At 46.1% G+C, this 24,170-nt stretch overlaps 1 protein-coding gene across 1 annotated transcript in view; it reads left to right on the top strand.

Moving 5' to 3' along the window:
* The window catches only part of LOC120042821 (pro-interleukin-16-like), a 75,884-nt gene that overhangs the window by 7,087 nt on the left and 44,627 nt on the right, over positions 1–24,170 (top strand). The window contains exons 2-3 of the mRNA XM_038987631.1: positions 13,813–14,010; positions 14,330–14,448. Of these exons, the coding sequence (XP_038843559.1) occupies positions 13,813–14,010; positions 14,330–14,448 (317 nt within the window). The remainder of the gene's footprint in view (positions 1–13,812; positions 14,011–14,329; positions 14,449–24,170) is intronic.

The raw sequence follows: 24,170 nt of genomic DNA, 5'->3' as shown, positions 1-24,170 counted from the left end.
AACTTTGATTTCTAACAAAAACTGACCTCAGATCAGTGTCTAGAAGCAACGTCTTCCTACTTTGAGATCTCATCTTTCTCTGGATTACTGGACAACTATAACTAACCCTGGGTTTGCCAGTGTTAACCCGTAGACAACTATAACTAACCCTGGGTTCGCTGGTATTAACCCCTGGACAACTATAACTAACCCTGGGTTCGCTGGTGTTAACCCCTGGACAACTATAACTAACCCTGGGTTCGCTGGTGTTAACCCCTGGACAGCATGGCTGCTGTGGGAAAGAGATGATGATTCACTATGGTGAGTTTTTACCTCTCACGTTGTATACAAGGGTTGAATTGGGATATATTGATACTGTTCCCAAAATATGTATTTTTCCATAATGATTTTTATGAATCAATTTCTATGAAATTCTTTGTTATTTACCATACTAAGGTGGTGTAAATGTTTTCCCATTACCCAAATTTAATTGAATAACTCCTTAGTGGAAAGACGGATGTTGTCTGTTTCACAAAGAATATTAACAGAGAATACTGTCCATATCATACTGTAATTCACACAGCAATATCATATTGGTAATGTGTGATTCTTTAAGTTATGACTTAAGTCTATGTATTGAAGATACATCACCAATATGATATTGCTGTGTGAATTACGGAAGAGCTTTGAATCTGTTACTCAGGTAGAGCTTTGAATCTGTTACTCAGGTAGAGCTTTGAATCTGTTACTCAGGTAGAGCTTTGCATCTATTCCACGGGGTCCTGGGATCCATAAAATACTTTGGATGATATTTTGCAACTATCAAAATTGGTTGCAGATCAGTTCAATGGTGCACTTGTTGGCCTTGAGAGATGGATGTGTGTATACAAGCATGCACACGCACACACACACGCACACACAGACACACGCACACATGCACACACACAGTCTTGTACAGCTAACCTTGTTGGGACACATAATTCAGTCCCATTCAAAATCCTATTTTCCCAAAAGCCTAACCTTAACCCTAACCCTAAACCTAGCTCCTAACCCAATTCATCAGATTTATGTTTGTTTACTATTCTTGTGGACACACACGCACGCACGCACGCACGCACGCACGCACGCACGCACGCACGCACGCACGCACGCACGCACGCACGCACGCACGCACGCACACACACACACACACACACACACACACACACACACACTGAGTAGACCAATTATGTAACACTGTGTGTCCAGCAGCTCGAAGACATATTTAAAAACACAAATAGCCAAGTGAATACAGGGGTGTATGGGCAAGGTTTCCTCTTTGGCTAACACACAGGGTTTTGGCCGAAGAATGCTAGCCCATGCTAGCCACAGACTGGACACTCTGGTTATACACTGCATACTTAGCATTCCACATAAACACACAACACAACTTAAATTGACAGTTATCCAGACTGAATTTAAAGGAAAACTCCACCCCAAAACTATATTTTGGTATTTGTTTCATTAGTCCATTGTTGATATTGTCCCAAAATGTCAGCAATAAAGTTTTCAAGATATATAACTTTCAAAATCTTATCTTGAAAACTGTATTGCTGACATGCAAAACACTTTGGGACTATATTAACAATGGACTAATGAAACAAATACAAAAATATAGTTTTGGGGTGGAATTGTCCTTTCAGTAAACATCAAAGGGCTATCTAGGATTCCTACAACATCACAGTTTTAATAGTTGACCTGAGCTCATGGCATGTACTGGTTATATTCTTCAAGAATCAATGGCTATTTATCATTCATTTAAAAGTCAAAAAATGGATGTGACAATCCTAGATTGCCCCTTTAAATGTGGAGTTCATTCTAATCCAACCAAATCCAGCTACAGGATGTGAATACATTAATTATCCATGATTGAGTGACTTGACAGAAGGCACTGTAAAGTTATCGAAAATTAAACAATGTTATGTTATGTCCTTTAACCAAAGCTGCCCTCTGTAGGAAAAAAGATCTCATGTAAATACGGAACAACACACACTTTGTTTGCCTCCTCGTCTGCAGAGGTCCATCCCCCCCTCTCCCTCGTCTGCAGAGGTCCATCCCCCCCCTCCCTCGTCTGCAGAGGTCCATCCCCCCCTCTCCCTCGTCTGCAGAGGTCCAACCCCCCCCTCCCTCATCTGCAGAGGTCCACCCCCCCCCCTCCCTCGTCTGCAGAGGTCCATCCCCCCCTCCCTCGTCTGCAGAGGTCCATCCCCCCCCCTCCCTCGTCTGCAGAGGTCCATCCCCCCCCTCTCCCTCGTCTGCAGAGGTCCATCCCCCCCTCTCCCTCATCTGCAGAGGTCCATCCCCCCCTCCCCTCCCTCGTCTGCAGAGGTCCCCCCCCCCTCCCTCGTCTGCAGAGGTCCATCCCCCCCCCTCCCTCGTCTGCAGAGGTCCTTCCCCCCCCCCCCCTCCCTCGTCTGCAGAGGTCCATCCCCCCCTCCCCTCCCTCGTCTGCAGAGGTCCTTCCCCCCCCTCCCCTCCCTCGTCTGCAGAGGTCCATCCCCCCCCCCTCCCTCGTCTGCAGAGGTCCATCCCCCCCCTCCCTCGTCTGCAGAGGTCCATCCCCCCCCCTCCCTCGTCTGCAGAGGTCCACCCCCCCCCTCCCTCGTCTGCAGAGGTCCATCCCCCCCTCCCTCGTCTGCAGAGGTCCATTCCCCCCCCCCCCTCCCTCGTCTGCAGAGGTCCACCCCCCCCCCCCTCCCTCGTCTGCAGAGGTCCTTCCCCCCCCCCTCCCTCGTCTGCAGAGGTCCATCCCCCCCTCCCCTCCCTCGTCTGCAGAGGTCCTTCCCCCCCCTCCCCTCCCTCGTCTGCAGAGGTCCATCCCCCCCCCCTCCCTCGTCTGCAGAGGTCCACCCCCCCCCTCCCTCGTCTGCAGAGGTCCATCCCCCCCCTCCCTCGTCTGCAGAGGTCCACCCCCCCCCCCCTCCCTCGTCTGCAGAGGTCCATCCCCCCCTCCCTCGTCTGCAGAGGTCCATCCCCCCCCCCTCCCTCGTCTGCAGAGGTCCACCCCCCCCCCCCCCCTCCCTCGTCTGCAGAGGTCCAATCCCCCCCCTCCCTCGTCTGCAGAGGTCCACCCCCCCCCCCCCCCTCCCTCGTCTGCAGAGGTCCATCGACCCCCCTCCCTCGTCTGCAGAGGTCCATCCCCCCCTCCCTCGTCTGCAGAGGTCCATCCCCCCCCCTCCCTCGTCTGCAGAGGTCCACCCCCCCCCCCCCCCCCCCCTCCCTCGTCTGCAGAGGTCCATCGACCCCCCTCCCTCGTCTGCAGAGGTCCATCCCCCCCTCTCTCGCTCTGAATCAGGTCCTATTGCACTCAGTAATGACAGCCCACCACTGCAGCTTATGGGCAGAATATGTGTTTTCTGTGAGAGCACTGGCATTCACGCATGCACGACTAGTGAGCGTGCACACGCACACACACACACACACACACACACACACACACACACACACACACACACACACACACACACACACACACACACACACACACACACACACACACACACACACACACACACACACACACACACACACACACACACACACACACACACACACACACACACACAAACAGCTTCATATACAGCCCTCTCTTTCTCTCTCTCTCTCTTCCCCATCCAAAGTTCTGAAAACAGTGTTACTGCTGTGTCCCATTACATCAATAGACTTTATTCATGTCAGAGGAAATTCCGAGTCACTCTGTAGTGCTGCTGTTCCATTGCTGGAAGAAGTGAACTTTCCTCCCTTAAGTCCTTTAAACAAGTGACCTTATACCAGAGGATTATACAAAACAGACCTATAAATACACACAGTCACAGTCACCAACTCTGTGCCTGGCAAGGGCCTAGAAATATAATGACTGGCATGGGTTCACTCAATATGGCCGCCGGTCCACCCATCATGGTACATTGGCTTTAATGCTCTTCTAGTTATTCTATTTCTATGGGCCTAATAGCGCCAAGTACTGGAGTATAGAACCGACTGAAAACCTGGCCAGTAGATGCTGAGTACCTAAATACTATGATGAGACGTGTATATTGCTTTTTCCTAAATGCATTTCTGGCAATGTGCTTAACAATAACCTGGGCCTGACCCCTAAAGATATGATAGCAGTAGCAGCAGCAGTACAGGGGCTGCTATGGACAACCTCCCTTAGACTAACTAATAACCTGGGCCTGAGCCCTAAAGATATGATAGCAGTAGCAGCAGCAGTACAGGGGCTGCTATGGACAACCTCCCTTAGACTAACTACCTTGAGAGGAACCAAGATCTAAAGAGCCCATCCTCCTCTTGTTTGGCAGGTATACGTTCAGATAAAATTCTTACCAATTACGCTCATAATATATATATATTTTGGGGGTTTACACTTCACATACTAGTTTGTTATTAAGGTACATGAAAGATCACAAGAAGGAATTTCTGCAAAAAATGCATTTTGATGAAAACCCTTTTTTTGAAACTTTCAAATGGCTGTCCTGTAAAGTAGTAACATCCGGCATCCGCCCCATTCGCATGCTGCGTCACAAATGCCAACCTAGACCAGAGTTAATGTAGGCCCAGACATGTCACTGCTGGCACAGTCTATCTACCCTGTAGACCTATTCTTTCACTTTGGTAAAGCCAATTGTCTAAAATCAAATAATGGAAAAGCCATCCATATCTACCTAGTGCACTAACTAATACCCTACCCTGAGTAGAAGTCAACAGTCTAGAAGAGGCAAGTTGACCTTGAGCTTAAGCTGCGTCAGCATCAGTGTGTGTGTGTGTGTGCGTGTGCGTGTGCGTGTGCGCATACGTGTGGGGTTTACTGTGCTCGCAAACCAACATGGGGAGAGAGATAGAGAGTGACCTAGAGAAGGGGGGAAGAGAGAGACAGAGATATAGAAGGGGAGGAGAGAGAAGGGGGAGGAGAGAGAGAGACAGAGAGAGATAGAAAAGGGGAGGAGAGACAGAGGAGGGAGAGAGACAGAGATAGAGAAGGGGAGGAGGTAGAGAGAGAGAGAGAGACAGAGAAAGGGGAGGAGAGAGAGACAGAGAAGGGGGAGGAGAGAGAGAGATAGAGAAAGGGAGGAGAGACAGAGGAGAGAGAGAGAGAGAGAGTGAGATAGATAGAGAGAGAGAGAGATAGAGAAAGGGAGGAGAGACAGAGGAGGGAGAGGAGAGAGCGAGAGAGAGAGAGAGAGAGTGAGATAGAGAGAGAGAGAGATAGAAAAGGGGAGGAGAGACAGAGGAGGGAGAGAGACAGAGAGAGAGAGACAGAGATAGAGAAGGGAGGAGGTAGAGAGAGAGAGAGACAGAGAAAGGGGAGGAGAGAGAGACAGAGAAGGGGGAGGAGAGAGAGAGATAGAGAAAGGGAGGAGAGACAGAGGAGGGAGAGGAGAGAGCGAGAGAGAGAGAGAGTGAGATAGAGAGAGAGAGCGAGATAGAGAAAGGGAGGAGAGACAGAGAAGGGAGAGAGAAAGATACGTGGGGATGAGAGACAGAGAGGTCACGGGCAGCAGTGAACAGTAAACAGAGAAAGATAGAGAGGGAGACCTTCAACAAACCTACAACATGATGCAGATCTGTGTCTCCAGTCTATCTACTATATCTGAGCTGAGGGATTCTTAGCCAGCCTGAAGCATTTACAACAAACACACTAAATGGGACTGTGTGCATGCAAGTGTGTCTGTGTGTGTGTGTGCTGCTTGCCTCATTATTACAATAATGACAAACATCCTTCCATTATCAGAGCAATTTTCTTTAAAAAAAACAACTTGTGTGGCACATGGGGTTTCCACTTAACCTCCCGTCTGTTATTGGAAGAGCTATTCGTTACATCACAACATAGTGTTGTATCAACCACCATACAGAGAGGTATTTGTCAGCATGTGGAGTCCCAGCTCCTGTGGAAGTCAGCTCTTGTGGACCTTGGCCAGGGAACACAGAGAGCAGGGAAGCAACCAAAGACATGTGGCTGGGACAGGGTTGTGTGTGTGTGTGTGTGGAGGGGGGAAACGAAGACCCAATATGCATTGGCTCAGCATGAGAGAGGCCTGTCAGTCAGGATTTCTTATAACATGTTATGTCATTGATATGACAGTCTTATGACACAGGGTTCATAAAGTCTTACCTTTCCATCTTTTTGTTAATACATTTTTTTACTTGTCGTATTTTATTTCTATTCTTGGGCATTATTATTATTATTATTTTTTTTAAATTTACCCCCTTTTTCTCCCCAATTTCGTGGTATCCAATTATTGTCTCATCGCTACAACTCCCGTACGGGCTCGGGAGAGACGAAGGTCGAAAGCCATGCGTCCTCCGAAACACAACCCAACCAAGCCGCACTGCTTCTTAACACAGCTCGCATCCAACCCGGAAGCCAGCCGCACCAATGTGTCGGAGGAAACACCGTACACCTAGCGACCTGGTCAGCGTGCACTGCGCCCGGCCGGCCACAGGAGTCGCTAGTGCGCGATGAGACAAGGATATCCCTACCGGCCAAACCCTCCCTAACCTGGACGACGCTGGGCCAATTGTGCGTCGCCCCCCCCGGTCGCGGCCAGCTGCGACAGAGCCTGGGCTCGAACCCAGAGTCTCTTAGACCACTGCGCCACCCGGGAGGCCCTCTTGGGCATTATTGACAGGCATTATTGCAGAGAATTGCTCTCTCTCCAGATGACTCTATGGAATGATTTACATTCCAAGCTGTCTGGTTTCTTTCATTATTGCAGTTGGTCTCAAAAACACGCATCATTCCTCCATGAATGAAGTGTTTTGTAAATGATCTAGTTCGCTGGGCTGGGGACATTGAGTACCCAATGTTATTTTGAAGCGGCACTGATAGCCATTTTTATTGGTTGTGTGACACCATCAGAACAACAACCAACCAATCATGCGTACTTTCATGTCTCCTGACGAATGAGGGGATTCTACTTATGCCCTGGCCCTGCCCTGGGGTGAACCGGGTTAGCGTTGATTACATTCGTTCTGGAACCAGGATCACTCCTCGACATGAGCCAGGTGCCCCGTTTTGGCCGACCGCAAAGTTGTCTCAAAACAAAAGTTGCGTAGGTTATTAAGCACGTGGAGTGATGAGTAGGATTCTGTGTTTTACATGCAGACGGGTTTGCTTTTGATAAAAAGGCTTTATCTGCTTCCCAAGTAAAACTAGTTACAAAAAATCGAACATAGATTTGATGGAAAAAATATGTTTCTGAACGATGCATCATGCTGCCTTGTTGACGACTAGCTGACTGGCTAGCTAATAAACATACTGTGCAGAAAATCTTCAAATCTTTGTTTTACACAATGTCATATCTCAGTACACAATGTATGTAGCCTGCTGTATGTAGCCTGCTGTATGTAGACTGCTGTATGTAGCCTTCTGTATGTATCCTGCTGTATGTAGCCTGCTGTATGTAGCCTGCTGTATGTAGCCTTCTGTATGTAGCCTGCTGTATGTAGCCTGCTGTATGTAGACTGGTGTATGTAGCCTTCTGTATGTATCTTGCTGTATGTAGCCCGCTGTATGTAGCCCGCTGTATGTAGCCTGCTGTATGTAGCCTTCTGTATGTATCTTGCTGTATGTAGCCTGCTGTATGTAGCCCGCTGTATGTAGCCTGCTGTATGTAGCCTGCTGTATGTAGCCTGCTGTATGTAGACTGCTGTATGTAGCCTTCTGTATGTATCCTGCTATATGTAGCCTTTTGTATGTAGCCTGCTGTATGTAGCCTGCTGTATGTAGCCTGCTGTATGTAGCCTTCTGTATGTAGCCTGCTGTATGTAGCCTGCTGTATGTAGCCTTCTGTATGTAGCCTACTGTATGTAGCTTGCTGTATGTAGCCTGCTGTATGTAGCCTGCTGTATGTAGACTGCTGTATGTAGACTGCTGTATGTATCCTGCTGTATGTAGCCTTCTGTATGTAGTCTGATGTATGTAGCCTGCTGTATGTAGCCTGCTGTATGTAGCCTTCTGTATGTAGCCTGCTGTATGTAGCCTGCTGTATGTAGCCCGCTGTATGTAGACGGCTGTATGTAGCCTTCTGTATGTATCCTGCGGTATGTAGCCTGCTGTATGTAGCCTGCTGTATGTAGCCTGCTGTATGTAGCCTTCTGTATGTAGCCTGCTGTATGTAGCCTGCTGTATGTAGACTGCTGTATGTAGCCTTCTGTATGTATCTTGCTGTATGTAGCCTGCTGTATGTAGCCTGCTGTATGTAGCCTGCTGTATGTAGACTGCTGTATGTAGCCTTCTGTATGTAGCCCGCTGTATGTAGCCCGCTGTATGTAGCCTGCTGTATGTATCCTGCTGTATGTAGCCTGCTGTATGTAGCCTGCTGTATGTAGCCCGCTGTATGTAGACTGCTGTATACTTAGATAAGTGTTTCTGACTTGAGCGAAACAAAGATCCATTTAAAGCAACATCTATAATGCATATGCAGGGTCATCATATAGGTTTGTTATGGTGAGAAAGAAGCAGTTAGTCAGGAGACCTTCACTTCTACTATTAGTGTGACAGACACACCAACTTCCAATTCTTACTACTACTACTGGACTATACTTCTAGTACTAATAATACTCTCCACTATTATACTACTGGACTATACTTCTAGTACTAATAATAGTGTCCACTATTATAGTACTGGACTATACTTCTAGTACTAATAATACTCTCCACTATTATAGTACTGGACTATACTTCTAGTACTAATACTACTCTCCACTATTATAGTACTGGCCTATACTTCTAGTACAAATAATACTCTCCATTATACTTGGACTATACTTCCAGTACTAATAATACTCTCCATTATACGTGGACTATACTTCTCGTACTAATAATACTCTCTAGTGTTACTACTATTGGACTATACTTCGAGTACTAATACTACCCCCCACTATTATACTGCTGGACCATACTTCTAGTACTAATAATACTCTCCACTATTATACTACTGGACTATACTTCTAATACTAATAATACTCTCCACGATTATACTACCGGACTATACGTCGGATACTAATAATACTCTCCACTATTATACTACTGGACTATACTTCTAATACTAATAATACTCTCCCCTATTATACTACTGAACTATACTTATGATACTAATAATACTGTTCGCTATTACTACTACTGGACTATACTTCTAGTACTAATAATATTCTCCACTATTATTGCTGCTGGACTATACCTCTAACACCAATAATACTCTCCACCGTTATTACTGTTGGACTATGCATCCGATATCAATAATACTCTCCACTATTATACTACCGGACTATAATTCTAATACTAATAATACTATCCACTATTATACCACTGCACTATACTTCTAGTACTAATAATACTCTCCAGTATTATTACTACTGGACTATACTTCTGATACTAATAATACTCTCCACTATTATACTACTGGACTATACTTCTGATACTAATAATACTGTTCACTATTATTACTGCTGGACTATACTTCTAATACTAATAATACGCTCCACTATTACTACTACTGGACTATACTTCTAGTACTAATAATACTCTCCATTATTATTGCTGCTGGACTATACTTCTAATACTAACAGTACTCTCCACTTTTACTACTACTACTACTACTACTACTGCTGCAGCGGTACACTTTTATACCATTTACAAGTATGCATCGGTAAATCAAATCAAATATTATTTGTCACTTGCTTCGAAAACAACAGGTGTAGACTAACAGTGAAATGCTTTCTTACGGGTCCTTCCCAACGATGCAGAGAAAAGATTGAAAAGTAAAACACGTAATAATAAGTGTTATAACACTTTACTTGACATCTAGCATTATAACACTTTATGACACGGTCATAACTATGTCATAATATGTCATAACAGCTGGTATAACTTGTCAAACCTGTCATAATATGGTTATAACAGAGTCATGACACATTTAGACCTGTTGTGACATATATTGTGTTATTTTATGGCTGGTTATGACACCTGCATAAGAACCCACAAAACCTACCACACAAGGCAAAACATTCCTTTGCATCATAGCCTACTTGTCAACAGTATGTCTGTTATCTAACATTTTCTGAAATTGACCATGTTAAATTATCATTGCAATTGAGCACACATTGATGTCAGACATGCACCTACCCCAATGCTCTGTTGCTGATGACTGGGGTGAATGCAGGAGCAGATTTCAGGAGCAGGACAAGACACCCTCTTTTTGACTGATTCCTGACATAAGGGCATATACGTGATAGGCCTATCTGGCTTATATGATTATGATGGTCATAATGCTTCTTGACAGTGTCATAAAGTGTATTTTCTACAAGTTATTCAAAATACGATGAAAACAAACGACTGTGAAGAATTTATTACAACAACAACAAAGAATTTAAGAAACAAACTTTCAAACGAAAAGGACATTTCTTGGCAGGGAAAAAACACATTTGAATAAATATGGGTTTTGACACTCTTATGTAGGTGTCATAACCAGCCATAAAATAACACAATATGTGTCACAACAGGTGTAAAAAGATTGTTAATGACAGTGCTATGACATATTATGACATGGTTATGATTGTGTTATAACGTGTAATGGTGCTAGTTGTCAAGGAAAGTGTTACCAAAGTAATAATAGATACACAATGACTAACTATAACTTGTCTATATACAAGGGGTACCAGTACTGAGTTGATGATAACTTGTCTATATACAGTTGAAGTCGGAAGTTTACATACACTTAGGTTGGAGTCATTAAAACTCGTTTTTCAACCACTCCACAAATTTCTTGTTAACAAACTATAGTTTCGGCAAGTCGGTTAGGACATCTACTTTGTGCATGACACAAGTCATTTTTCCAACAATTGTTTTCAGACAGATTATTTCACTTCCAGTGGGTCAGAAGTTTACATACACTAAGTTGACTGTGCCTTTAAACAGCTTGGAAAATTCCCAAAAATGATGTCATGGCTTTAGAAGCTTCTGATAGGCTAATTGACATAATTTTGGGTCAATTGCAGGTGTACCTGTGGATGTATTTCAAGGCCTACCTTCAAACTCAGTGCCTCTTTGCTTGACATCATGGGAAAATCAAAAGAAATCAGCCAAGACCTCAGAAAAAATTGTAGACCTCCACAAGTCCGGTTCATCCTTGGGAGCAATTTTCAAACGCCTAAAGGTACCACGTTCATTTGTACAAACAATAGAACGCAAGTATAAACACCATGAGACCACGCAGCCATCATTCCACTCAGGAAGGAAACACGTTCTGTCTCCTAGAGATAAAAGTATTTTGGTGCGAAAAGTGCAAATCAATCCCAGAACAATAGCAGAAGACCTTGTGAAGATGCTGGAGGAAACGGGTACAAAAGTATCTATACCCACAGTAAAATGAGTCCTATATCGACGTAACCTGAAAGGCCGCTCAGCGAGGAAGAAGGCACTGCTCCAAAACCACCTTAAAAAAGCCAGACTACGGTTTGCAACTGCACATGTGGACAAAGATCGTACTTTTTGGAGAAATGCCCTCTTGTCTGATGAAACAAAAATAGAACTGTTTGGCCATGATGATCATCGTTATGTTTGGAGGAAAAGGGGGGATGCTTGCAAGTCGAAGAACACCATCCCAACCGTGAAGCACGGGGGTGTCACGACTCCCACCGAAGGTGGCTCCTCTTCCTGTTCGGGCGGCGCTCGGCGGTCGTCGTCACCGGTCTACTAGCTGCCACCGATCCCTTTTCCCTTTTCTGTTGGTTTTGTCTTATTGGTTACACCTGTTTCTTGTTTAGGTTTTCGTTGGGCTATTTAAGCCGGTGAGGCCCGCCTGCTCTTTGTGCGGGCTTATTTTCCTCTGTTCATGTTTGTGGTTGTGCGTTTTTCTTGGTTTTCTCCGGACTGGTTGGGTCCTGGTTTTGGGCCGGTATTGTTATTGCGCCAGAACTTAAAAAGCGTGTGCGAGCAAGGAGGCCTACAAACCTGACTCTGTCAGGGGGAATGGGCCAAAATTCACCCAGCTTGTTGTGGGAAGCTTGTGCAAGGCTACCTGAAACGTTTGACCAGAATTAAACAATTTAAAGGCAATGCTACCAAATACTAATTGAGTGTATGTAAACTTCTGACCCACTGGGAATGTGATGAAAGAAATAAAAGCTGAAATGAATCATTCTCTCTACAATTATTCGGATATTTCACATTCTTAAAGCGGTGATCCTAACTGACCTAAACCAGGGAATTTTTCCTTGGATTAAATGTCAGGAATTGTGAAAAACTGAGTTTAAATGTATTTGGCTAAGGTGTGTGTAAACTTCCGACTTCAACTGTACAAGGGGTACCAGTACTAAGTTGATGTGCAGGGGGATGAGGTCATTGAGGTAGACGTACAGTACCAGTCAAAAGTTTGGACACACCTTCTCATTCAAGGGTTTTTCTTTATTTCACTATTTTCTACATTATAGAATAATAGTGAAGACATCAAAACTATGAAATAACACATGGAATCATGTACTGTAGTAACCAAAACATTATATTTTAGATTTTAGATTCTTCAAATAGCCACCCTTTGCCTTGATGATGCACACTCTTGGCATCCTCTCAACCAGCTTAATGAGGTAGTCACCTGGAATGCATTTCAATTAGCAGGTGTGCCTTGTTAAAAGTTAATTTGTGGAATTTCTTTCCTTCTTAATGCATTTGAGCCAATCAGTTGTGTTGTGACAAGGTAATGGTGATATACAGAAAACAGCCCTATTTGGTAAAAGACCAAGTCCATATTATGGCAAGAACAGCTCAAATAAGCAAAGAGAAACGACGGGTCATCATTACAACGGTCCATTAGAAAATAGTAAAAATGAAGAAAAACCCTTGAATGAGTAGCTGTGTCCAAACTTTTGACTGGTACTGTACATGTAACTACACTCTTAGAAAGAGGTGCTATCTAGAACCTTAAAGGGTTCTTTGACTGTCCCCAGAGGATAACCCTTTGAAGAACTATTTTTGGTTCCAGGTAGAACCCTTTTGGGTTCTATGTAGAACCCTTTCTACAGAGGGTTCTACATGAAACCCAAAAGAGTTCTAACTGGAACAAAAAAGGGTACTCCTATGCGGACAGCCGAAGAACCCTTTTGGAACTCTTTTTTTCTAAGAGTGTAGGAATAAGGTGACTAGACAACAGGGTAGATAATAAACAGTAGCAGGTTTTCCCATTCTAAGTTATGCACTCCAAATGGCACCTTATTCCCTAATTAGTGCACTACTTGTCACCAGGGCTCATAAGGCCAATTGGGAGGCACTTTGTGAGCCCAGAACAATCTCAGTGCAGATCTCCGTTAGTGTAGTTACTGTAAGTTCATGGTATCCGTGACCTCAAATCCCGTGGGAAGGAGCTTTGGTGTGTGTGTCCGTGCCCATGTGTGCACTTGTGTGCATGTGTGTGCACGTGTGTATATTAATGCGTGTCTGTGTTTGCACGTGCATGTGTGTGCAGTGTGTGCAGTGTGAATGTTAAGAGTCTGATTAAGCCATATTCAGGAGGCTCTAGCAGCAACATGCTGCTGTTTTCAGGGAAGAAAAGATCTCTTATCTCTAACTCCACCATTGCTTCAGCAGATTCTCAGAACACTTATGACACACACAAGCACACAAGCATGCACGGACACACAGACGCACACAGACACACACATACACACGTACACATACACACACACAGACAGGCTTCCTAATTGAATTTCCGAATTTCCCTGCAGAGTGTCCCTCTCCATTAGCCTGTGTGCCGGCCGGGAGGAGTGTGTGTGAGAGTGTGTTAGCACCACACACACACGCAGCACACACACACACTCTAACGGCCATGCCCCAGAGATACTCCTACCAGAAGAGGAAAGCCAGCACGGCAGCAGCTCGGAGGATGGAGAGGCGAGGCAGGGACTCTGGGAAGACCAACAACACCAACACCAGCCACAGCCACCGCTCCAAGAAGCTAGCCATGCTCTCCAGGTATGGAATCTGTTTGTTGCACACAGCTCGTCAGGCTGGTTGGCTGATTGGTTAAAGGCTGGTTAAAGCCAACGTGTAGCGGAATTACAGAACAGCCTCGCTGGGTGTCTAATGCCTTTTTGGTTGGAATACGAGGTACTGTAGCAATGGTTTACCTTTTCCTTTTCCTTTTACTTCTTCTTCTTCTTCTCTCCAGGTCCCTGATCCTCTGTCACTCCAGGGCCAGTGATGACTGCCCCAGCCCCGAAGAGAGACCGCCAGGGGAGGGCTGGGAGGGAGACGGGGGCTTGGGGAGAGATGGGAAGGGGGACAGGGAGGTGGAGAGGTCCCGGAAGAAGATCCAGGAAGGACCCCAGGAGAGTGGAGGAACTATGCAGGCATCTACACAGCCACCCGTAGGGGCCACCAACACACTCAGGGCTACAGGAGAACACAAGAGGAATATGAGGAGGTCCTTCAGTATCAAGGTCTGAATGGGGGTTATTTGCTTATCACATTATGGCGTTTTGTTTGGACATTTCAATGATATATTACATCATATGTGGCGCTAAGCCAACAGGGTTGCTGTTTGCAAAGTGGCATTAACAATGTATGTCTCCTGGTCCTGAATTATGACTGTTATGCACTAAGTGCTATCTTTGCATTGGCTGTTTTTATCAATGCATTTGTAGAAATAATGTGAAAAGATGTTTTATGCACATAATAATTGTTAATGCACATCAAACACAGTATCACTTAACTAGGAGAACTATGATAAGAAGTTTGAATGAATCTGGAGAAACAGAAAATGTATGTCAGTCCAGTCCCTCAGGCAGTGTATTGGTCAGACATGTAGATCTTTTCTCAGCTGACAGCTAGGCATCAACATGGGTTAGCATACCGTGTTCATCTACCGGACATGTTGAGTGTTCAGGCTGTTACTGCTACTCCCAGAGGAACCAAGCTGAACACTCCGGCCTTCACAAGCATATGACTTCCTTCTTGTTATGTGTGCTGGGTAGAGAGTGTTAGTTGCTCAAAAGGGGTCTGATACTCACTTGAAACACGGACATTCTCAAAAATCATGCATTGAAGGCAATGGGAGATTTGTGAGGGGGAAATGAATAATGCATGTCGATCTCAAGTTAGGTTTCGTCTCAATATGAAAAGCATTTAGGAGAAAAAATATACAACACAGTATTGTATCTGAAGATTGAGTCCAGAGTATGAAGAACTCCTGGTCCTGCCCATGATATAGTCTGGAATGTGTTCCTCTAGTCATCTCTGTCTGGACTGTGTTTCTTGTGCAAATGCATAACAGCAATCACATGGCCTATGTGTCAGAGGGCTGAGTGCTGCTGTTGGGCCTGTTTAACTCACACACAAAGACAGTGTTTGTTGTGAACCAGGGGAGGGAGAGAGGCATTAGGCCATAGTGGAAGTAGAGACATGTTAACTAGCTAACACAAGGCTATGAGGACATTGTACTGATGTCATAGAGCCTTGGGACAATGTGGCCATGTTCAAATAATGAATAAATGCGCCCTTCGTTCCTTCATCCCTCCCCTATTTGAGGTTATGACTGGTCTGTTAGTCTTCCTCCTAGCTATGTGTTATAAGATAAAAGCCTCACATCTGTCAGTAGCTGTGAACTCACCTGGCTGATTCTATTCAGGCCAATCTTCAGCCAGATTGATGTCAGGAATTACTGTTCCATAGAAGACTGATTATATTCAGGCCAATATTAAGCCAGATTGATGTCAGGAATTACTGTTCCATAGAAGACTGATTATATTCAGGCCAATATTAAGCCAGATTGATGTCAGGAATTACTGTTCCATAGAAGACTGATTATATTCAGGCCAATATTAAGCCAGATTGATGTCAGGAATTACTGTTCCATAGAAGACTGATTATATTCAGGCCAATATTAAGCCAGATTGATGTCAGGAATTACTGTTCCATAGAAGACTGATTATATTCAGGCCAATATTAAGCCAGATTGATGTCAGGAATTACTGTTTCATAGAAGACTGATTATATTCAGGCCAATATTAAGCCAGATTGATGTCAGGAATTACTGTTCCATAGAAGACTGATTATATTCAGGCCAATATTAAGCCAGATTGATGTCAGGAATTACTGTTCCATAGAAGACTGATTATATTCAGGCCAATATTAAGCCAGATTGATGTCAGGAATTACTGTTCCGTAGCAGAACATAAATCAGAGTTCATGAATGAATGAACGCTACTTACTTCATCATTAGGATAACATGAGGACCATGTCACAAGACAATGTGATCCTATGGACATTCAGAGAGAACCCCAAGGTTACCCTAAAGTTTATGAATGAACTCTACTCATCAACGTTAGGTGGATTCCATGTCAACTCATTAAGAATTCATTTGTTGATACTGAAGCGGAAGGCTGTCATATAAAAACTGTCATACAAAAGTCCTACTGTTGATTATGACAAGACACACCTGGTGGGTGAGACAGAGGAGAGAGCTTGTTAGTGTCCAACCGGTCACAAATGAATTGAGAAGTTCACATAGAAAAAAAGTATTGATTCCTTTTTCAAATCAACCCTTGAATTGGCCTGGGAGAAATGGAATTGAGCCCAATCCTGCTACTCTGAGCTGACAGAAGGCTATGTCACAGGACAGTCGATAACAGACATTCAGATATATGGAAAAAGATCACAAGTGAAACAAACATTGAGCAGACATTCACTGTGTTTTTACATTGTTTTGTATTTATATCCTGTGCCACATTAGAATGTGTGTTTAATACCTCTGGGTTGTTGTTCTTTATATTCACATAGAGATATATAATGGAAGAATGAGAAACATTGAACGGGTTATGGAGAGGGGGTTCCTTGTGCTGCAGGTTACAGTTTTACCCACCAGCCCAGACTCAGCCACAGTACCGCACAGTCAGACTACAGCATTTTACCTCAAACAATGTGAAGCCATAGTGGGTGTGGGGCAATACCTTTACTACGGTTCCAAACATGGCTCCTGCATTTCATAAGGACAATGTCTTGTTAGATTTAAGTTAATCATATGGTTCTCTTTAAAAAGGAGCCTAAACACACTAGTGGTTGTCTCATAAAGGTAACTTACACACACTGTGGTACAGTTCATAGACCTATAAACGCTCTACTACTCTGCTATTTGTTCTGAAGCTGTCAACCCGTTAACTCAAGGTCTAGATTTGGTCATAAAGCTGGCTTTTATAACCCTGCATAGAGGTGCCCTTGTGTTGGCTCTGCTGGACTGGACTGTGTTGGTGTAAGAAAAGGCCAGGGGTGCCATATGTATCTAACGTCTCAGAGTAGGAGAGCTGATTTAGGATCAGCGTTGCCTTTTAGATCACGATGAATAAGATAATACAGATAGGGGTGACCTGATCCTAGATCAGCACTCCTACTCTGAGCTGCTCGATACATATGCAGTATATGTACAGTGGCCCTAAAGTTGTACGGTGGCCCTAATGGTCAAATTAGCTTTGTTCCAGGCAATGTGTTGCCTTAACCCCTCTGAAGATCCATCCCCAACTTCCCTGGTTTTAGTCTCTGAACAAACATATTTTATGCTATCGTAATATGTTGAAACCATCCATATGAACCATTCAAATCAGCATAATGCGGCTTCATCAACTGAGTGCTAGCCTTTTCACATACTTGTATCGCTCCTTGACTTATAACACCCTTGTCTAATGAATGGCGCCGGAGAAGAAGGCTGACATTTTACTTGTTCCTATCCAATTGTGTTTTTTTGTTTGTTTCTTTGCGTTGTTTGTAACTTATTTTGTATCTTATTTTGTACATAATGTTGCTGCTACCGTCTCTTATGGACATCAGAACGGCGATTACTCACAACGATCTGGCAGAATCCTATTTTTCCTTTAACGAGTCTGACAAGCCCAACGTGAATGATATACAGCTTTCCCGGGAACAGGCCCAGATCCCCGTCATTTGCGTGAAGAGAAGGCGGAGAAAAAGGGGCCAGAGGGTGGGCTGCCTTCTGAGAATTTGTAGGCGATCGAAAAAACCACCACTGCCTTCCATTCTGCTAGCACACGTGCAATCTTTGGAAAATAAAATAGATGACCTACGTGGAAGATTAAACTACCAATGGGACATTCAAAACTGTAATATCTTATGCTTCACGGAGTCGTGGCTGAACGACAACATTATCAACATACAGCTGGCTGGTTATACGCTGTATCGGCAGGATAGAACAGCGGCGTCTGGTAAGACAAGGGGCGGCGGACTATGTATTCTTGTAAATAACAGCTGGTGCAGGATATCTAAGGAAGTCTTGAGTATCTCATGATAAGCTGTAGACCACACCATCTACCTAGAGAGTTTTTATCTGTGTTTTTCGTAGCTGTCTACATACCACCACAGACTGAGGCTGACACTAAGACCGCACTCAATTTGTTGTATTCCGCCATAAGCAAACAGGAAAACGCTCACCCAGAGGCGGTGCTCATAGTAGCTGGGGACTTTAATGCAGGCAAACTTAAATCGGTCTTACCAAATTTCTATCAGCATGTTAAATGTGCAACCAGAGGGAAAAACCTCTGGACCACCTTTACTCCACACACAGAGACGCATACAAAGCTCTCCCTCGCCCTCCATTTGGCAAATCTGACCATAATTCTATCCTCCTGATTCCTGCTTACAGGCAAAAATTAAAGCAGGAAGCACCAGTAACTCAATCAATAAAAAGTGGTCAGATGAAGCAGATGCTAAGCTACATGACTGTTTTGCTAGCACAGACTGGAATATGTTCCGGGATTGCTCCGATGGCATTGAGCAGTACACCACATCAGTCATTGGCTTCATCAATAAGTGCATCGATGACGTCGTCCCCACAGTGACCGTACGTGCATACCCCAACCAGAAGCCATGGATGACAGGCAACATCAGCAGTGAGCTAAAGGCTAGAGCTGCCGCTTTCAAGGAACGAGACTCTAACCCGGAAGCTTATAAGAAATCCTGCTATGCCCTCCGACGAACTGTTAAACAGGCAAAGCGTCAATTCAGGACTAATATCGAATCGTACTACACCGACTCTGACGCTCATCGGATGTGGCAGGACTTGCAAACCATACAGACTACAAAGGGAAGCACAGCCGAGAGCTGCCCAATGACACGAGCCTATCAGACGAGCTAAACTACTTCTATGCTCGCTTCGATGCAAATAACACTGAAACATGCATGAGAGCACCAGCTGTTCCGGAAGACTGTGTGATCATGCTCTCCACAGCCGATGTGAGTAAGACCTTTAAACAGGTCAACATTCACAAGGCCGCAGGGCCAGACGGATTACCATGACATGTACTGCGAGCATGCGCTGACCACCTGGCAAGTGTCTTCACTGACATTTTCAACCTCTCCCTGTCCGAGTCTGTAATAACAGCATGTTTTAAGCAGACCACCATAGTCCCTGTGCCCAAGAACACTAAGGTAGCCTGCATAAATGACTACCGACCCGTAGCACTCACGTCTGTAGCCATGAAATGCTTTGAATGGCTGGTCATGGCTCACATCAACACCATTATCCCAGAAGCCCTAGACCCACTCCAATTTGCATACCACCCCAACAGATCCACAGATGATGCCATGTCTATTGCACGCCACACTGCCCTTTCCCAACTATTAATGCTATTCATTGACTACAGCTCAGCATTCAACACCATAGTGCCCTACTAAACGCCTCCCTCTGAAACTGGATCCCGGACTTCCTGACGGGCCGCCCCCAGGTGGTAAGGGTAGGTAACAACACATCCGCCACAGTGATTCTCAACACGGGGGCCCCTCAGGGGTGTGTGCTCAGTCCCCTCCTCTACTCCCTGTTCACTCATGACAGCATGGCCAGGCACGACTCCAACACCATCATTAAGTTTGCCGATGACACAACAGTGGTCGGCCTGATCAACGACAACAACGAGACAGCCTATAGGGAGGAGGTCAGAGACCTGGCTGTGTAGTGCCAGGACAACAACCTCTCCCTCAACGTGATCAAGACAAAGGAGATGATAGTGGACTACAGGACAAAGAGGGCCGAGCACGCCCCCATTCTCATCGATGGGGCTGTAGTGGAGCAGGTTGAGAGCTTCAAGTTCCTTGGTGTCCACATCACCAACAAACTAACATGGTCCAAGCACACCAAGACAGTCGTGAAGAGGGCACGACAAAACCTATTCCCCCTCAGGAGACTGAAAAAAACTTGGCAAGGGTCCTCAGATCCTCAAAAGGTTCTACAGCTGCACCATCGAGAGTATCCTGACTGGTCGCATCACTGCCTGGTATGGCAACTGTTCGGCCTCCGACTGCAAGGCACTACAGAGGGTAGTGCATACGGCTCAGTACATCACTGGGGCCAAGCTTCCTGCATCCAGGACCTCTTTACCAGGCGGCGTCAGAGTAAGGCCCTATAAATTGTCAAAGACTCCAGCCACCCTAGTTATAGACTATTCTTTCTGCTACCGCACTGCAAGCAGTACCGGAATGCCAAGTCTAGGTCCAAGAGGTTTCTAAACAAATTCTACCCCTGAGCCATAAGACTCCTGAACATCTAATCAAATGGCTACCCAGACAATTTGCATTGCCCCCCCCCCCCCCCCCTTTTACACTGCTGCTACTCTCTGTTGTTATCATCTATGCATAGTAACGTTAATAACTCTACCTACATCTACATGTACATATTACCTCAACTAACCGGTGCCCCCGCACATTGACTCTGTACCGGTACCCCCCTGTATATAGTCTCGCTATTGTTATTTTACTGCTGCTCTTTAATTGCTTATTACTTTTCTTTCTTATTCTTATTTGTACTGTATTGTTGGTTAGTGGCTCGTAAGTAAGCATTTCACTGTAAGGTCTACTACACCTGTTGTATTCAGCATCTCACTGTAAGGTCTACTACACCTGTTGTATTCAGCATCTCACTGTAAGGTCTACTACACCTGTTGTATTCAGCATCTCACTGTAAGGTCTACTACACCTGTTGTATTCAGCATTTCACTGTAAGGTCTACTACACCTGTTGTATTCAGCATCTCACTGTAAGGTCTACTACACCTGTTGTATTCAGCATCTCACTGTAAGGTCTACTACACCTGTTGTATTCAGCATCTCACTGTAAGGTCTACTACACCTGTTGTATTCAGCATTTCACTGTAAGGTCTACGACACCTGTTGTATTCAGCATCTCACTGTAAGGTCTACTACACCTGTTGAATTCAGCATCTCACTGTAAGGTCTACTACACCTGTTGTATTCAGCATTTCACTGTAAGGTCTACTACACCTGTTGTATTCAGCATCTCACTGTAAGGTCTACTACACCTGTTGTATTCAGCATTTCACTGTAAGGTCTACTACACCTGTTGTATTCAGCATCTCACTGTAAGGTCTACTACACCTGTTGTATTCAGCATCTCACTGTAAGGTCTACTACACCTGTTGTATTCAGCATCTCACTGTAAGGTCTACTACACCTGTTGTATTCAGCATCTCACTGTAAGTGTCACGTTCCTGACCTGTTTTCCTTTGTTATGTATTTGTTTTAGTTGGTCAGGGCGTGAGTTGGGTGGGTTGGTCTAGGTTTGTTTTTCTATGTTGGGATTTTTGTGTTCGGCCTGGTATGATTCTCAATCAGAGACAGGTGTGTATCGTTGTCCCTGATTGAGAGTCATACTAAGGCAGCCAGGGTTTCACTGGTGTTTTGTGGGTGTTTGTTTCCTGTGTCAGTGTTTGGGCCACACAGGACTGTTTTCAGGTTAGTCACGTTTGTAGAGTTTCGTAATTTGTAGTGTTTGTTGTTTGTTCATTAAAACATGAATACCTACTACTCCGCATCTTGGTCCGATCCATGCTCCTCCTCGTCTGAGGAGGAGAACGACTACGACAACCTTAACAGAAACACCCACCTAAACAGGATCAAGCGGAGTGGAGAAGGAAGGCAGGAACAACAGCAATGGGGAAAAGAGGAATGGACTTGGGAGGAGATCCTAGACGGTAAAGGACCCTGGGCAGAGCCAGTGGAGTGTCGCCGCCCCAAAGCGGAGCTGGAGGCAGCGAAAGCGGAGAGGAGGTTGTATGAGGCTAAAGCAAGGCAGAGCGGCTGGAAGCCCGAGAGGCTCACCCAAAAATTTCTTGGGGGGGGGCTAAAGGGGAGTGTGGCGAAGCCGGGTTGGTTACCTGAGCCAACTCCCCGGGCTTACCGTGGAGTGAGAGGGCGTCGTACTGGTCAGACACCGTGTTATGCGGTAAAGCGCACGGTGTCCCCAGTACGCGTGCTTAGCCCAGTGCGGGCTATTCCACCTTGCCGCACTGGGAGGGCTAGGTTGGGCATCGAGCCGGATGTCATGAAGCCGGCCCAACGTATCTGGCCTCCAGTACGTCTCCTCGGGCCGGCGTACATGGCACCAGCCTTACAGGTGGTGTCCCCGGTTCGCCTGCATAGCCCAGTGCGGGTTATTCCACCTCGCCGCACTGGCAGGGCTACGGGGACCATTCAACCTGGTAAGGTTGGGGAGGCTCGGTGCTCAAGAGCGCGTGTCCTCCTTCACGGTCCGGTATATCCGGCGCCACCTTCCCACCCCAGCTCAGTACCACCAGTGCCTACTCCACGCACCAGGCTTCCAGTGCGTTTCCAGAGCCCTGTTCCTCCTCCACGCACTCTCCCTATGGTGCGTGTCTCCAGCTCAGTGCCTCCAGTTCCGGTACCACGCACCAGGCCTACTGTGCGCCTCAGCAGGTCAGAGTCGGCCGTCTGCCCAACGCCGCCTGCACTGCTCATCTGCCCAACGCCGCCTGCACTGCTCGTCTGTCCAACGCCGCCTGCACTGCTCGTCTGTCCAGCGCCGTCTGAGCTGCCTGTCTGCCCAGCGCCGTCTGAGCTGCCTGCACTGCCTGCCTGCCCAGCGCCGTCTGAGCCATCCGTCTGCCCAGCGCCATCTGAGCCATCCGTCTGCCACGAGCCTTCAGAGCCGCCCGTCTGTCCCGAGCCATTAGAGCCGTCCGTCAGTCAGGAGCTGCCAGAGACGCCAGCCAGTCAGGAGCTGCCAGAGACGCCAGCCAGTCAGGAGCTACCAGAGACGCCAGCCAGTCAGGAGCTGCCAGAGACGCCAGCCAGTCAGGAGCTGCCAGAGACGCCAGCCAGTCAGGAGCTGCCAGAGCTGCCCTACAGTCATGAGCTGCCCTACAGTCATGAGCTGCCCTACAGTCATGAGCTGCCCTACAGTCATGAGCTGCCCTACAGTCATGAGCTGCCCTACAGTCATGAGCTGCCCTACAGTCATGAGCTGCCACTCAGTCCGGAGCTGCCACTCAGTCCGGAGCTGCCACTCAGTCCGGAGCTGCCACTCAGTCCGGAGCTGCCCCTTATCCTGGTGCTGCCCCTTATCCTGGTGCTGCCCCTTATCCTGGTGCTGCCCCTTATCCTGGTGCTGCCCCTTATCCTGGTGCTGCCCCTCAGTCAACTGCTACCCCTCAGTCTGTTACTGCCTTTTGGAATAGCGGGATTGACATGGAGGGTGAATATTGGGAGGAGGCCACGGAAGCGGGGGTTGACTATGGTGGGGTGGGGACCACGACCAGCGCCAGAGCCGCCACCGTGGACAGACGCCCACCCAGACCCTCCCCTAGACTTTGTGCTGGTGCGCCCGGAGTTCGCACCTTAAGGGGGGGGTTCTGTCACGTTCCTGACCTGTTTTCCTTTGTTATGTATTTGTTTTAGTTGGTCAGGGCGTGAGTTGGGTGGGTTGGTCTAGGTTTGTTTTTCTATGTTGGGATTTTTGTGTTCGGCCTGGTATGATTCTCAATCAGAGACAGGTGTGTATCGTTGTCCCTGATTGAGAGTCATACTAAGGCAGCCAGGGTTTCACTGGTGTTTTGTGGGTGTTTGTTTCCTGTGTCAGTGTTTGGGCCACACAGGACTGTTTTCAGGTTAGTCACGTTTGTAGAGTTTCGTAATTTGTAGTGTTTGTTGTTTGTTCATTAAAACATGAATACCTACTACTCCGCATCTTGGTCCGATCCATGCTCCTCCTCGTCTGAGGAGGAGAACGACTACGACAACCTTAACAGAAACACCCACTTAAACAGGATCAAGCGGAGTGGAGAAGGAAGGCAGGAACAACAGCAATGGGGAAAAGAGGAATGGACTTGGGAGGAGATCCTAGACGGTAA

Source organism: Salvelinus namaycush, unplaced genomic scaffold (assembly GCF_016432855.1).
Source record: "Salvelinus namaycush isolate Seneca unplaced genomic scaffold, SaNama_1.0 Scaffold79, whole genome shotgun sequence".
Lineage (NCBI taxonomy): Eukaryota > Metazoa > Chordata > Actinopteri > Salmoniformes > Salmonidae > Salvelinus > Salvelinus namaycush.
This window is presented reverse-complemented; position numbering and strand designations above follow the sequence as displayed.